We start from the raw sequence: 13,448 nt of genomic DNA, 5'->3' as shown, positions 1-13,448 counted from the left end.
CGGCGGCGGCGGCGGCGGCGTCGGGGTGCCCTGCGGAGGATGTGGTGAGTGATGGAGGCGCCGCGGTGTGTGTCCGTGTGTCCGTGTGTCCGTGTGTCCGTCTGTGTGTGCGCGCTCCCGGAGGGCAGCCCGCCCGCAGGGCCGCTTCCCCCGGCGCCGAGGCGGCGGGTCCCGGCCGGACGCCCCGGGAGCTCCCGGTGCGCTCGGGGCGCTGTCCGCGGTGCTGAGCGCGGTGCTGAGCGCGGAGCTGAGCGCGGTGCTGGGCGCGGCCGGTCCGCGGACGGTGGGCGCCGAGAGACGCACCAGGGTAGGAGGGTTTCCTTCCCTGGCTTTCCAGCCTTGGGATGTACTGCCGATGCTGTCTCGGCGGAGAAGGGGTGGTCGCTAGGCTTGGTGTGAAAATATCCGGCCGAGCCTTGCTCCGTCCTCCCGCAGGGTTTGTGATCCGGTCATCGCAGAAAGCAGCCGGCAGATGAGACCACGAGTAATCGGGTGACACGAACACAGCTCGGGGTAGCCATCCAGAACCGGTGGGGTTTTCAGTTTGCGTTTCTAGACAGTATCTGCTCAACATCTGCTTGCAGCAGACAAGATAAAGTAGCTCCGTGACACTCTGCAGTTTTGCAAATGAAAACATAGACCCAGTTTTTGCTGTGCCTTAGCCTAAATGAATTAGAAGTTAGGTGAAGCTTGGTTGCATTATTCTTATATATTCTTGGTCTAGAGTCACATCTAGACTAAGACTGATTGCTACGGAACAATATGTCCTTACTCTGGTGGGCAAATACATTTCTTTTAGTGGAAACTTCTCTGAATGTAAAAGAAGCGGTAACTATACACTTCAAGTCTGTCCTTCTTGCAGCCCATGTTCAGCTTCTCTTTCCTGCAGCTGCTAAACAATCTTCTCCTTCGTTATCCTGTGGTATTTTTTGTAACAGATGTTCTTCGTTTGCATAGAAAATGAACTACAATATTGCATTTTTGGTACTGTGTTCATTTTTGAATCTTTAAAAAGCATAATTTCTCAGAGCTGCTCTGTATGTGTGTGTGTGTAGGTGTTAGGAAGCCATGCTCTGAATTCAGCTATCCACAGGTCTTAGTGGGAATGGAACTCTGCAAGCATTTTGCTGTAAATCTATGGCACTTGGAAGAACGTTTTTTTCTGAAGTTGAAAGGAGTTTGCCTGTTTACGAGGTCCTCAGTACTGTTTATCGCAGGTGTTACCAGACAAAGGCTCCAGAGGAGTTAAACTGTGTGATCATAGGGCTATTGTATAATCAGGCAGGCTAGCCTTGGGTGAGGAATATTCCTCAGCTGCATAGGAGCTGACAAAGTGTATTTCTAAAGGTGAGGTTCTGCCTACGGGCTGAAAACTGGGACAGACATTTAGGCCTGTCTAAGTGGCAGTCCATGAAAATCTTGGGTCACGGCTAGCAAAACCCAAACTGCCTTCGGTATCTACTCAAACTCCTTTATAGTTCAGTGGGATCTATATTCATTTGTTGGTGTGTCCCAGCTTGTAAGTCCTATCTCATGCTTGCTGGCTTCAGACTCTGCTTTTTTGATCAATGATACTAGACTGTTTTCTAAATTTGTTTCTGAGATGAGAATAGGTCATTTTGCTTGAGCTTATTTGGAAGAAAATGTTGGTCCTGTGCCCAATGTGGTGTTGATTGCTTCTCTTTAGTCTGTGGGAGAGAAAAAAGGGCAATTCAAGAAAGTCATGGTCTACCTCACATTTATAACTTTTCCTTGTGTGTTTCCTTGTGTAAGTACTTCAGCTGGCTTTAAGCAGACCTCACTGTGGGCATAAATTGTCTCCAGTGTTTTGAAGGCAGAGACATAATTTCTGAAGTCTTAGGTTTGTAGGTGTTCTGTTGACTTGATTAATCATGCAAATAATTCTAGGGGCTTCCATGCTGGACTGCTTATCTGATTAATGACAAGAAATATAGTCATCTAAGTAGAAACCTGTAGAAGCAGGTTAACTGGGAGACAAAACCTCAGCAGAGGCATTCAGCTGGCTTTCCTCACCTTTGTGCAGAAGACAAAGTGGGGCACTCAGCCTAAAGCTACTTGTTGCTCTTGCTGCACCCCTGTGTTACCTCATAACTTCTGCAGGGCTGTCAAATGCTTCCCATGCTGCAGCTGCAGGAGGGGTGGGAGAGCACTGGCCCACAGCTGGCAGACGTGGGTTCTGATATAAGGAATAGCTGTACATTTGTTCAGTCAAGCTTGCTGTGCAGCCCAGATGCTCTTATTGCAAGTACCCATCACCTCTTGCAATGTGTTTTGCTACCTTCAAGTGGCAGTTACAAAAGGCAGAACTCAAGTATCCCTGTGTTTGAGTGAGCCAGCTTTGCATTTATGGGTGATAGAGGTGACTGTTTCCTTACACAGTGGAAGATGTGACCAGTTGGAAAGCCAGGGGGTGTGTGTTGTGTGTGTTGATCATAGGCAGGCATTTTAACTCTCTTGTCATTTCTCAAGACTGTCACAAAGCAACGTCGTGAGGCCAGTAAAATCTTATTTGTATTTATGTAGACACAAATTTGTTCTGCAAAAATGTGTTTATACTAAGAAAAGTTTGTTTAAATTACTGACCAGGGTGCCTAAAAATCCATTTGATCTAATGAACAATTAAATTTTATTTTTATATAATAAGTATGTGAAATGCAGAAGATTCAAAACGTATTTTTCATACCTACTCATCAAGTCAAACTGCCTGTAGATGGTTAAGTTTGCTTTTAAATGTAAGCAACTTAAAAATGCATTTGAAGACCCAAGTTAAAAATAGTTGGCTTGCTGTTTGCCTGCACCAAGGAGTCTATTTTTGTCTTTATTCAGTGGTGTGCACACTGGCATTTCTGGGGGATGTTTCAGGCCTCCTCTGTAGCAATCCAACCCCTGGATTTGTGTGCTAAATCATTTTGGTTTGGTTGGCAGTCATATTTCTCCCTGGCTTAGAGATGTTTCTGATCAAATAGATAGGGAAGCAATACATAAGCTTATTCTAACCTCTAAACAGGTTTTCAGCTCACTCCAGGAATAGTGACATGATTTCACTGTCATGTTCAAAACTGCACTGAAATTCAGGGGAATGTCCAAACCCGAAACCTTTAAATACTTGACTCTCCTTTGTACTTATGCTTTATAGATTTCCCCAGTACTACGGAAAATAAAATCCATCAGTAGTTAATTTTAAATGGTTTTATCTATAAACATCAATTTGAGGCTAGCTAAGATTGATTAATGTATCTCTTTAAAATAAAAGATGTTACACTATCTGAAAATACCTATTTAGGGTTCATGTACATGCTTTGTTGAATTGAGGCTGTATAGGGTGAAGGAATTTCTCTTTAATTCTCATATATATATTTAAAACTGTATAAATTCTATGTTTAGAGCATGATATAGGCAGAAACAGATTTTGTGTATTTGTGTGTGTTCAGTATATATGTTAATATGAAAACTGTCCACGTAAAGCAGGTATATGCAGTGTGGAGATGTGACCGATACCTCTTCAAAATATTGAGTTATTTTGTAGTTTGCAAGAGAGTTCTGTTTTTGTAATCTGAAAGCAATCAACTCCAGTTTGGAATCTGTTAAATTATTTCTTTGTGTTTCTTGGATAGTACTTCTTGTTGGGATAAGTGCACTGCTGCAGGTCTGGACAATTGATCCTGACGAAACTCTCTGCCTGAGTGATCATTTTGAGATTTTATCTGTGTTGCTGCCTCAACAGCTGCTTGAATTTGGGGGGTTTTCTCCTTTTTTTGTCATTTTTTTTGCAGGGATTTAGCTACCTGTCACTAGCTCTGACAAGTTAGGGGGTTGTGTTTCTACCTGGCTTCTGCAGGCTGGATTTTTGAGCCTGTCCAGTCTCCCTGTCAACCATTCTTGTTGTAAGGCAGAGATTTATCCTGCCTAATGGCCAAATTTTTGAGGTGCTAAACGTTTCCTTAAAAGTGACCACTCACCTTCCCTGCTTGTCTGGGGCCCAATCCTGTGCCCTTGAAGCAGGCAGGAGTTTTGATATTTCCTCTGGTACTTGTAGGGTCTATGATGTGACAAGGACCTTGCATTGACAGGAGACTGCATCTTTCCCCCACCTGACATGCACACCTTAACTAACTACTCCTTCACTTTGCATGCTAGAAATAGCAAGGTTGCATGACCTTCCCTTCCTCATGCACACCCACTCTCCTATCATCAGTGTTTTGAATGGGATGACTTGTGCAAGGAAGGTGAGCAGAACTTGCCTCTGTTTTTCTCATGTGCCAGTCACACTGCCCGGGTGCTTCCGTGTGCATTGTCAGCAGCAGCAGCAACAATTGTGAGTATGGACAGTTTTCTTCCAAAATAATATTGGTGGTTAATTGCATCAGAATACCTGCTTTGCAAGATGCAATTCAAACTGCATCTAAATGTGAAATGGGATGATTTAAGTCTTTGCGGGGGAAAGGAAATCAAGAATCATAGAATGAATAATTATTTTCAGACAACCTGTAAATCATTTCCCTGATTTTTTTATGTAGGCATGTGTTTATCTATAATTTGCATTAGGATTGTGCTCTTTTGCTTATTAATAATGTGTTTTGATTGCATTCTGGTAGCAATTGTAATCATTTATTAGATTGCAAGCATTTCTTTTGTCCACAAATAGGACAAAAGATTGTGTAATGCTCTGGAATATCATAGGTATATTGCTGCTCTCATGCCAAGATCATCTTCAGCAATGAGATGCATATCTAAATAGAATGCATTATGGTCATTACCTTAATAAAATGTGAGTCATGCACACCAGCACTTTCATTCTTAAAATACTTCAGTGAACTGGTATATCCGTTTGCCAACAGATACATCACACTGTGGAAGAAAAATCTGCTTCTGTATGGACAAAAAGTCTCCAGCATCTTCCCTGAAACTCTGTGCTCAATTTAGGGCTTTATATGTGAGCTCACTAATGAACATTTTAAGCACACTTGCACGATGTATGTCATCACCAAGTTTTAACTAAAACTATACATGTTCAGCTACTGTAAAGTCTATTCTGACTTAATAAACTCCTGGATTTGAAATGAGACTGTTGACTAAATATATCAGTTTGTTCCAGAGGACAGACATAAAACCTGACTGCTTTATAGATAACTCTGTATGTGATGGTTCTGTAGGTGTTGAGAAAAGGTAGCAACTGACACCACAAATTGCTCCAAAACCAGCATCCAAGCTGAAGCCTCTCAGTAGCAATTTATGACTCAGAAAAACTTTCATGTTCTGTCTTGAAAAATATATGCAATGCTCTGGGGAAATAAAAGGGAAAGTTGGAACTGTACAATCTGTCAGACCCACGTCATGCATGTCCGTGCAGGAGATCAGCAGGTGAGTCAGAGGGAATTTGGGAAGTATTGCATTTGGGGGATGCTGTGGTACTTTGGTGTTCCAAATGCATTTTCTCACTTGGAGGGCAGAAGCAGTCACTTCAGGGGTGTGTAAGGAGTATTAGAAAATGCCAGCCTCTGACAAAGACATAAATTCCTGATACCATAAAACCATGAAATCTCCAGTGTAATTAGTCCATGTATTTTCTGTAGCATTGTGAAAATATTTTCTTAATACTGATTTTCTAAAACAGAAGTTTAAAACAGAACATTTAAAAAGCCCTAATCTCTGCATAGTACTGCATCTTCTTTTCATCATGCTATCAAGTCTTTTACAGCAACATTCAAAATTAATCTATAATCCACCTGCTTTCTGACAAGAACAGTTGTCATTTTTTAGCTGATCTCTCTATGTACACATTTGTACTGCCTTTGTGTGAAAGAGTATTTGGGGGCTGAGCAGAGGGAGGGAATCAGATTCATAACAGGTGAATAGGAACTCAATTAGGTTTTGGTACAGCTGTCCGAAACATTCGGTCTTTCTCGTGAGCACAGGCTGTGCATGGTGACTGCATTCTTCTTTCTTCTCAGCTTTCATGTTTGTTAATTCACTGTGCAAGGCTGATGGAGAACAGTTAATTCCACTGTCCTCCTTCTATAACTGTGAGAAACATATCAACTGCAGACAGCAAATATACGTTGATTCCTTCCATCACTGAACATTGTCTCCCATCAAGCACATTTTCACAGAATCATCTGGCAGTTTGAATTGTTCAGTATTGCTTTTTAAAAACAGTATTTATGTTTACGGTGATCTTTTTCAGGGAATCGTTTTGAAGTGCAGAGTTTTATGACCAGCTGCTCTCAAGTGTTCATGCTTGAGAATCTAACACTGCATATTCTAGGAACAAACGATTCACACAAAATAAACCTTGTGGTTCCAGCAGAGTGTCTTGCTGGCATGTGTTGCCTCTTTCATCCTAAAGGTGGGTGACTTCTTCCATTTTGCGTATGAAAGTGAAGCATCTGCAGTTCCTGCTGGCCTCTTTGGGCCTCTTTCTACATTACTGCCACCCTTTGCCAGTGTTTTTGGTTTGGGGGAGAGCAAGCTGTGTAGAGGAGGGTTGCGATGTTGAAAGGGAGTTGTTTTATAATGTGCTGATGAGTTTTATTTCTGCTGTTGACGGCAGAGTAATAGTGGTATCATATCATTGGTGGCTTTCAACAAATGTTTTCCTACAGATGGTGGAGATTAACGCTGCAGTGCCTGTTGTTTGAGCTGCAGTGCTGATAACAAAAACTTTGCCACAGCTGCTCCAACCGGCAGTGAGGCAGGACCCTGGGGGACCTTTGGCACGATCTGGTCTCTGTGCATCACTGGCCAAGAGCAGAAGTTTATGAGCACTGTTCATTTGTTTATTTGTGACAGCTGGTTTTTGTCAGTGGTCCCCTGCAAGTCATGCATGTTTAAACTTAATCAGAGACAGCTCCTACCCTTTCTTTTCTTTCTTACCTAAATGTTTTGCTGAGCCCTATGTGTGATAGGGGTGGTTTTAACTCATGTTTTCTACACATTGGTTGTGTGGTGTTAGAAGCCTCAAGCACCATGAGCAAGTGGATCCTAAACATTTAGGGCTAAATCAGTTCTCTGATATATTTTTGGAAGTATCCAAAATGCTGATTTACATTAGAGTGTGTTTCTCTACTGAAGTCAGCAGCAAAATTTGCATTGACTTTCACTGACACAAGAACAGCCCCTGAAGCTATTGCTGTAGTCCAGCCTAATTTGCACAGGAAAGTGGTTTGGGATATTTCAGTGAATATTCTGAAATAATATTTCTCCCTTGACATCTCGTAAATTGCATAGCTGAAAGTTTCAGTAGGTATGCACACTCACTTTTAAATCAGACGTTTTGCTCCACTTTGTGCACATTTCAATATGCATCCTTCTAAAGGGTAGTAATGCTTTAATAAAATAATCAAGATAAGATGGAATATCAATGAAATGCAGGTTTTTTTACTAGAGATGTGATATCTTCTCTTTAACAGTGAGCTGAAATTTCAGTGAAAATGAGTACATGCTGAAATTACTGTAGCTGATGACTGAGCCTTTTTGGGATTCATTTTATTATATAGTTTGAATTAAAAACAAAATAAAACACAATAAAGTTTATTTAGGGGGTATTTTCCAGATATAGAGAAGATTTTTGGCAAGGGTGAAGGTGTAAACTCTGAGGTGATGAATATTTTTTTTCAAAACTACCATTAGATAAGAAAAGTAATACCTTTCCAAGAGGTGATTGGATCTTTTGCTGAAGATTAAGGCACTGGTATCAAACTGTTAAATACAGATTTCAAAAGATGCTGGGGGTGAATTTAAGTAGGCATAAATCTTAGCAAAAGTACCAACATGTGAGAACAAAGATACATCCTAAAAGCACAACATAAAAGAAAATAGTAGCTTTTCCAGTTATCTTTTTCAAACATTTTTGCTGGGAACCTGAAAACTGCTGAGTGGGTACGGACATTTGAGTCTTTTTAGTTTGCCCAGTTTCTTGTTAAGAAGCTGTAGGAGAAATAGGATGAGTGATTCATAGGTGTCTTGAAAATCTACTTGGTTTCTGCTAAAAGAACGAAAATCAGGAGTGCTCTGCAGGTCTGTCTGAACACCTTAAAGTTATTGTGAGTATCTTGACTTTCAGATAATTTATTACAGTAACACTTTGTATGGTTCACATAGATTTCTGGTGAGTAGCTGGTACTAGACTTGTGGCATTTTCTCTTCAGCAAAACCTGCTGTGTCATGGAGAACCTTGTAGGGCACACAATCACATTCTACCCACCCTTCAGTGATTGTGGATATACCTTCAATAACACCAGAAACAACATGAAACTAAAAGGGGTATCCCAACACTTCTTTCTTCCTGATGCACAGAAAAAGCATGCAGTGCCTTGAGAGATGCTGTTCAGTGACTTGAGTTCAGCTGGAGTGAGTTCTTGTCCAATTGTGCTAAATAAGGGTTTTGTCTCTGGCTTGGAGCCACATTTTCAATCCTTTAATTTACTTGGGATTTTCTTTTGGCAGGACGGGATGTTCTGCTCTGTTGGTGAAAATGTCTTACTTTATTGACAAGTTATGAAGGTCAAGAGAAACATTCAGTTAGGTTTGTATTCAGAGACATCATCAGAAGATGCATAGCAAGGGAGCCAAGGGAATAGAAGTAGTCCATTTACAAATACAAATCAAATTTAAACCTTCTTTAGGTTTTTAACTCTAACTGGCCAAGCTTTTAATTTTCAATTCTGACCTCTTTCATATATAATTCCTGTTCTAGAAGGCTAATTTTCTACTTGCCTCTGAAAATGTTGTCCAGACATGGAATGATGAATAATCACTTTGCAGGTGCAGTCAGAATCAATACTTTTGCTCCTGCTGGTGATTTTCTGTAGTGATTTTGAACACTAATGCTTCTGATTAGATTCACTGACTTTGAGATTTAAATATATATGGAAAGTTATACTTGTGGCCTAAAACTATCTTAACTTCACATTCTTTCCTAACTCTGCGTGCCGGGAGACCCCTCGGATAAAAAAATCTGATGTAATTTTTTAATCTTACTGTTACTAGGAGTTCAGAAGAAGCTTATTTCATGCCTCAGAGTTGCCAGTGTTTCTTAAACTGACATTAAAAGATAGTTATTTAGTAGTTATTTTTAAAAGAAAAAAGATACTGATAAAAAGACAATAATTTTCTTTAAAACTTCCTCTGTTGTTCAGAGGGATTCACTATTTCTGCATCTCTTAAGAAATTCAGTATTTGTATTAATAATACAGAATAACTATTTACTGCTGTATTGTGGTATTGATTTAATAAATCCCTTTGAAATTAACATATCTAACTTTTAGCATTACTTTGGACACTAAGAAGGCTCTCCTGACTGTGCTCCAGTTGTGACTACCTTTTGTGACTCTTAATTTAAGTTTTCTCTGTTTACAATTTCTCTCAACAAATTAATCTGCCGTGGTGACTTAGTGGCAGATGAACTTTAAGATGATGAGGTATTTTCACTACCTTTCACTTCTGTTTTTCTCACATGGCTTTAGCTGAAAGGATTGTGTTGTCATATTTTGAGGCACATTTCAGTTTCATTGAGGTTTTTTTTCACTAGCAAAACACTGAAGCTTAAAACAACTTTTTATTTCTAATATTTATTGCGAAGTGGCAGTTTATTTTTCAGAATGCTATATAATGTTTAGTAACCTGGCTGGCTAGCAGATAGTGACAACAATTCATGTAACATACAGAGAACTATGGTTGAACAGATGATTGCATAGAAAATGCTTTACCTTCCTTGTGTTATTTAGCACAGGTAAAACATAGGCAGATGTTACAAGTTTTATTAAATACAATATATTTACTGAAACATTGACATACAGGTATAGAATTAGGGGAAACAGATGTAGAGTTTTATTTATGCAGAAAAATATTTATTGATAACTAGAATTGCTACTATGCAATAGAGGCAGACGTTTGGTTACCTCTATTTCTCTTTATATATAGGACAGTTTATCTGTAGCTCAAGGTCAATATTGCAAATTCTGTGTTTGATTGTTTCTTTAAAGTTGCAATTTTCAAGTTGATTTCAGATCTATTTTCCTGATATATTTTCTAGTTTCCTTTCTCCTATTTTATGCCAAGCTGTTGTTCTCTTATAAATCTATAGTTCCGGTGTTTTTCTCAAGAAGAATAAAATATCTTCATTATTTTTCTTTGAGGATAGTACCTGCTTTAGTGTAATATTTTGCATTTCTTTCCTCAAGTTTAGGTCAGACAGACCTTTTGTTTTAGTAAGCTGAAGTATTCGTTGTCCCTGAAAGTGGACAGTCTGGTTGTCTTCATCCACCCAGGCAAAGACTCAGGTTTTTTTGAAGTCGCTTTAGTGACAGAGATGTGTGTGTTTACTTGTCATTGGAATTTCATTCGCTTTTCAGAGTAAGATCACGTTGGTGGGCAAATTTGGGGTGGGGAGCATTTGCACAATACTATCTGTTGTTGTTGTAATGAAATTTGAATCATGGACCTTTGCATCATCTGTGTCATCTTAAGCCACAGTTGCACATACCAGGTACATTTTTCTGAGTATTTCTTTGAAGTTTTTCACAGTTCAGTTTCAAATTCAAGGAAAAAAGACCAAACTGCATCCAGGCAATTTGTACACAGACATCATGCTAGAGATGATGAGCATCTGATTTGGTTTGAAGGTGAACTACATTAGTTTTACTTTTGTATCCATGCAATCTTTACTACCTACATGCTGCAAAACAGAAGGTTTGAAATCAAACTGTTTTAGACATCAACATGGAGCAGGATGCTGGACTTTGTAGTTTCTGGCAGTAGCTGTTTATTGGTTTTGTGTTCTGAAATAATCATCTGGAAGAAACCATAAAAACGTTGGAGACTGTTATGGACAGGAAGAGGTTATTAGTACAGCATGGCCTTGAAATCTTGTTGAGTTGGATGTAACTAAACAATGTGTGTTTTTATATAGTCAGATTCAAGTCATAGCTTTTGAATCAAGAACTATACCTTGTGACAGAAAAGCAGGATTTGGAGTAATGTGGAAACAGCATCTGTGGAAAGAAATCACAGGTCATGAGTGCCAACAAAACACTAGAGCCTTCTCCCATGTACACAAGAGGTGTGGATAGACTAAGAGCTGGGCAACCACCAACCATATGAAATTTAATGAGAGCAAGTGCTGGATTCTCTACCTGAAATGAAGTAATCTTGATGGTGCATACAAATTGGAGTATGAGAGGTTGCAGAGCAGCCCTGCAGAAAGATCTGTTTGTGTTGATGGCAAGTTGAGCCAGCAGTGCCCTGGCAGCCAGGAGGGCCAACCATGTCCAGGGGGGCATCAGGCAAAGCATCACCAGCCCAGGAGAGAGAGGGGATTGTCCTGCTCTGCTCTGACCTGGGGCGGCCTCACCTTGAATATTGTGGCAGTTTGGGGCACCACAATGTAAGAAGGACATCAGACTATTAGAGTGTGTCCAGAGGAGAGCGATCAAAATAGCGAAAGATTTCAAGGCCAAAATATACAAGGAGCAGCTCAAGTCACTTGGTTTGTTCAGCTGGGAGAAGAGAAGGCTGAGGGGAGACCTCATCACAGTCTCCTCAAGGGGAGCATTAAAGGGGGAGGTGCTGGTCTCCTCTGTCTAGTAACTAGTGATAGGATACGAGGAAAAGGAATGACACAAAGGACTGTCAGGCAAGTTCAGATGGAACATTAGAAAAAGTTTCTTCATTGAGAGAGTGGTTGATCACTGGAACAGGCTCCCCAGGGAAGCACCAAAGTTCAAGGAGTGTCTGGATGATGCCCTTAGTCATATGATTTAGTTTTAGGTAGTCCCACAAGAAGCAGGGAGCTGAACTCAAGGATCCTTATGGGCTCTTTAAACTTGAGATACTCTGTAATTCATCCAGCTATGGTCTCAAGAAAAAAGATAGACTCTCTAAATTGTTCAGAGTACTTATTTTCTGAGATGTGACTTCTGATTTTCTTTTACCATTTCCAATTTTTCAAGGTGTTTATTATTTGTTCACATCTTTTACCATGACATTTGAGTGACATAAAGGCTCTCCACAGACCCCTTATGACTGTCTCTATAAAGACCAGATTGTCTTCTTTTACCTTGTCCACAAATGAAAAGTCTAGTGATATTTGTTTCCTGTCGTTGTTCTGTTGTTGCTGTCGTCCTTTTCTTTCATTCACTCTGAAATGCAAAGAATTATGGAGGACTTGGGGGGGATGATGTTGATGTGAATACCTGAGTAGAAATAAGAAAAGAGAGGTTGTTACTATGCTTTGAAGCTACAGCTTCTGCAAGAACATTTCACCAGGTGCAAACTGGCCCTTGAAATTTGTTTGGTCTTTTCTCTTGAACTTTCAAGGAGAATGGTTCTTTGGCTTCAGTCAAAAGGAAAAAACAATTAAAGAGTCAGATTATTTTTTTTTTCTAAGTGTGTATCTGGAAAGTCAAGTGTTTAGACACCCTGGAGAACTAAAGCAAATAAGTTATGACAAAAACTGCCCACCAAATATTTGAAATAGAATGTTAGTGTTCAAGACATGAAGTGTTTGGGAAAAGAAGAAAACCCACTGAACAGAAGTGTGTCCCAGCTCAAAGAGCCAGCTAACGGGGGACTCAACATCTGCCATTGCCTTTCTCTGCACTACAGATTCCCTCTGTTCTCCTGGACAAGTCAGTTACTATCATTTAGAAGAGGAAAAATAACAGTGTTGCATTCGTTTGTATTTCTGAAGTGCTTGGCTATAATGGTAAGGAACGGATACTGACATAAATCTTTGTGGCAGGAAAAAAATTCTGAGCTAGCCTCTGGCTGCACTACTTGCTCTCAGCTTCAAGGGTGACTTCTAACTTCATGTTGAACAAAATGCCATGGTGCTGCCAGGATAGCTGAAGTCACAGGAAGGAGCATCCATCTGTAATTGCAAGAACCAGAGAGTCTAGGAATTAAATGTGGTTTTGGGGTGCCGAAATGACTTCTTGATTGACAGCAGTGTTGACTAGTTGTTCCCAGCGTCTCCTCTCTCTTCTCCCCACAGCAGGTCTCTTGCTCTGCTACACCTCAGCCAGTTCCTCTGCTGTTCTGTTGTGCTGAGGAGCACCTGAGGGATGGCATTGCTTGTATTGAGGAGAAGAAACTGAACTACTAATACTGACAGTTCTCATTCAGTGACTTGTGTTTTTAGTGAAATTTGCTGTGGTATCCAAGGATGAGCACCTTTGGCAGGATCAGACAGGTGCTAGCTCCATATGGCTGATCCTTAAAGCAGAGAAAAGGGCCTAATTACTTTTGGCATGGGCCTTTAAATCAAAATGGCTTGTGTTTCCACTGAAAATATAAGTGGAGGGTCTTTGGTAAAAAGAAAAAAACAAGGAATGCTCCTGATATTTAGATGAGAAAATCTGGCAAGTTCGAATCCTGCAATTAAAGGAACAAAAGCTATCCAGTATCATGTTTTTGGGAAGAAGTCTCAT

General features: G+C 40.3%; 1 protein-coding gene across 3 annotated transcripts in view; it reads left to right on the top strand.

Annotated features, from left to right (window-relative positions):
* The first annotated feature begins 8 nt into the window (after positions 1–8).
* The window catches only part of NRG1 (neuregulin 1), a 442,486-nt gene continuing 429,046 nt past the window's right edge, over positions 9–13,448 (top strand). For 2 of the 3 annotated variants that reach the window (XM_027653077.1, XM_027653075.1), the window contains exon 1: positions 5,334–5,382. In XM_027653077.1, coding sequence (XP_027508878.1) covers positions 5,360–5,382 — 23 coding nt within the window. In that variant the 5' untranslated portion in view covers positions 5,334–5,359. Of the gene's footprint in view, positions 45–5,333; positions 5,383–13,448 lie in introns of those variants that run through there. The other variant, XM_027653076.1, reaches the window with a different exon arrangement.

This window comes from Corapipo altera, unplaced genomic scaffold, assembly GCF_003945725.1.
Source record: "Corapipo altera isolate COAL_440 unplaced genomic scaffold, ASM394572v1 61305, whole genome shotgun sequence".
NCBI lineage: Eukaryota > Metazoa > Chordata > Aves > Passeriformes > Pipridae > Corapipo > Corapipo altera.
The sequence above is the reverse complement of the archived record's forward strand: the minus strand, read 5'-3'. Positions and strand labels throughout refer to the sequence as shown.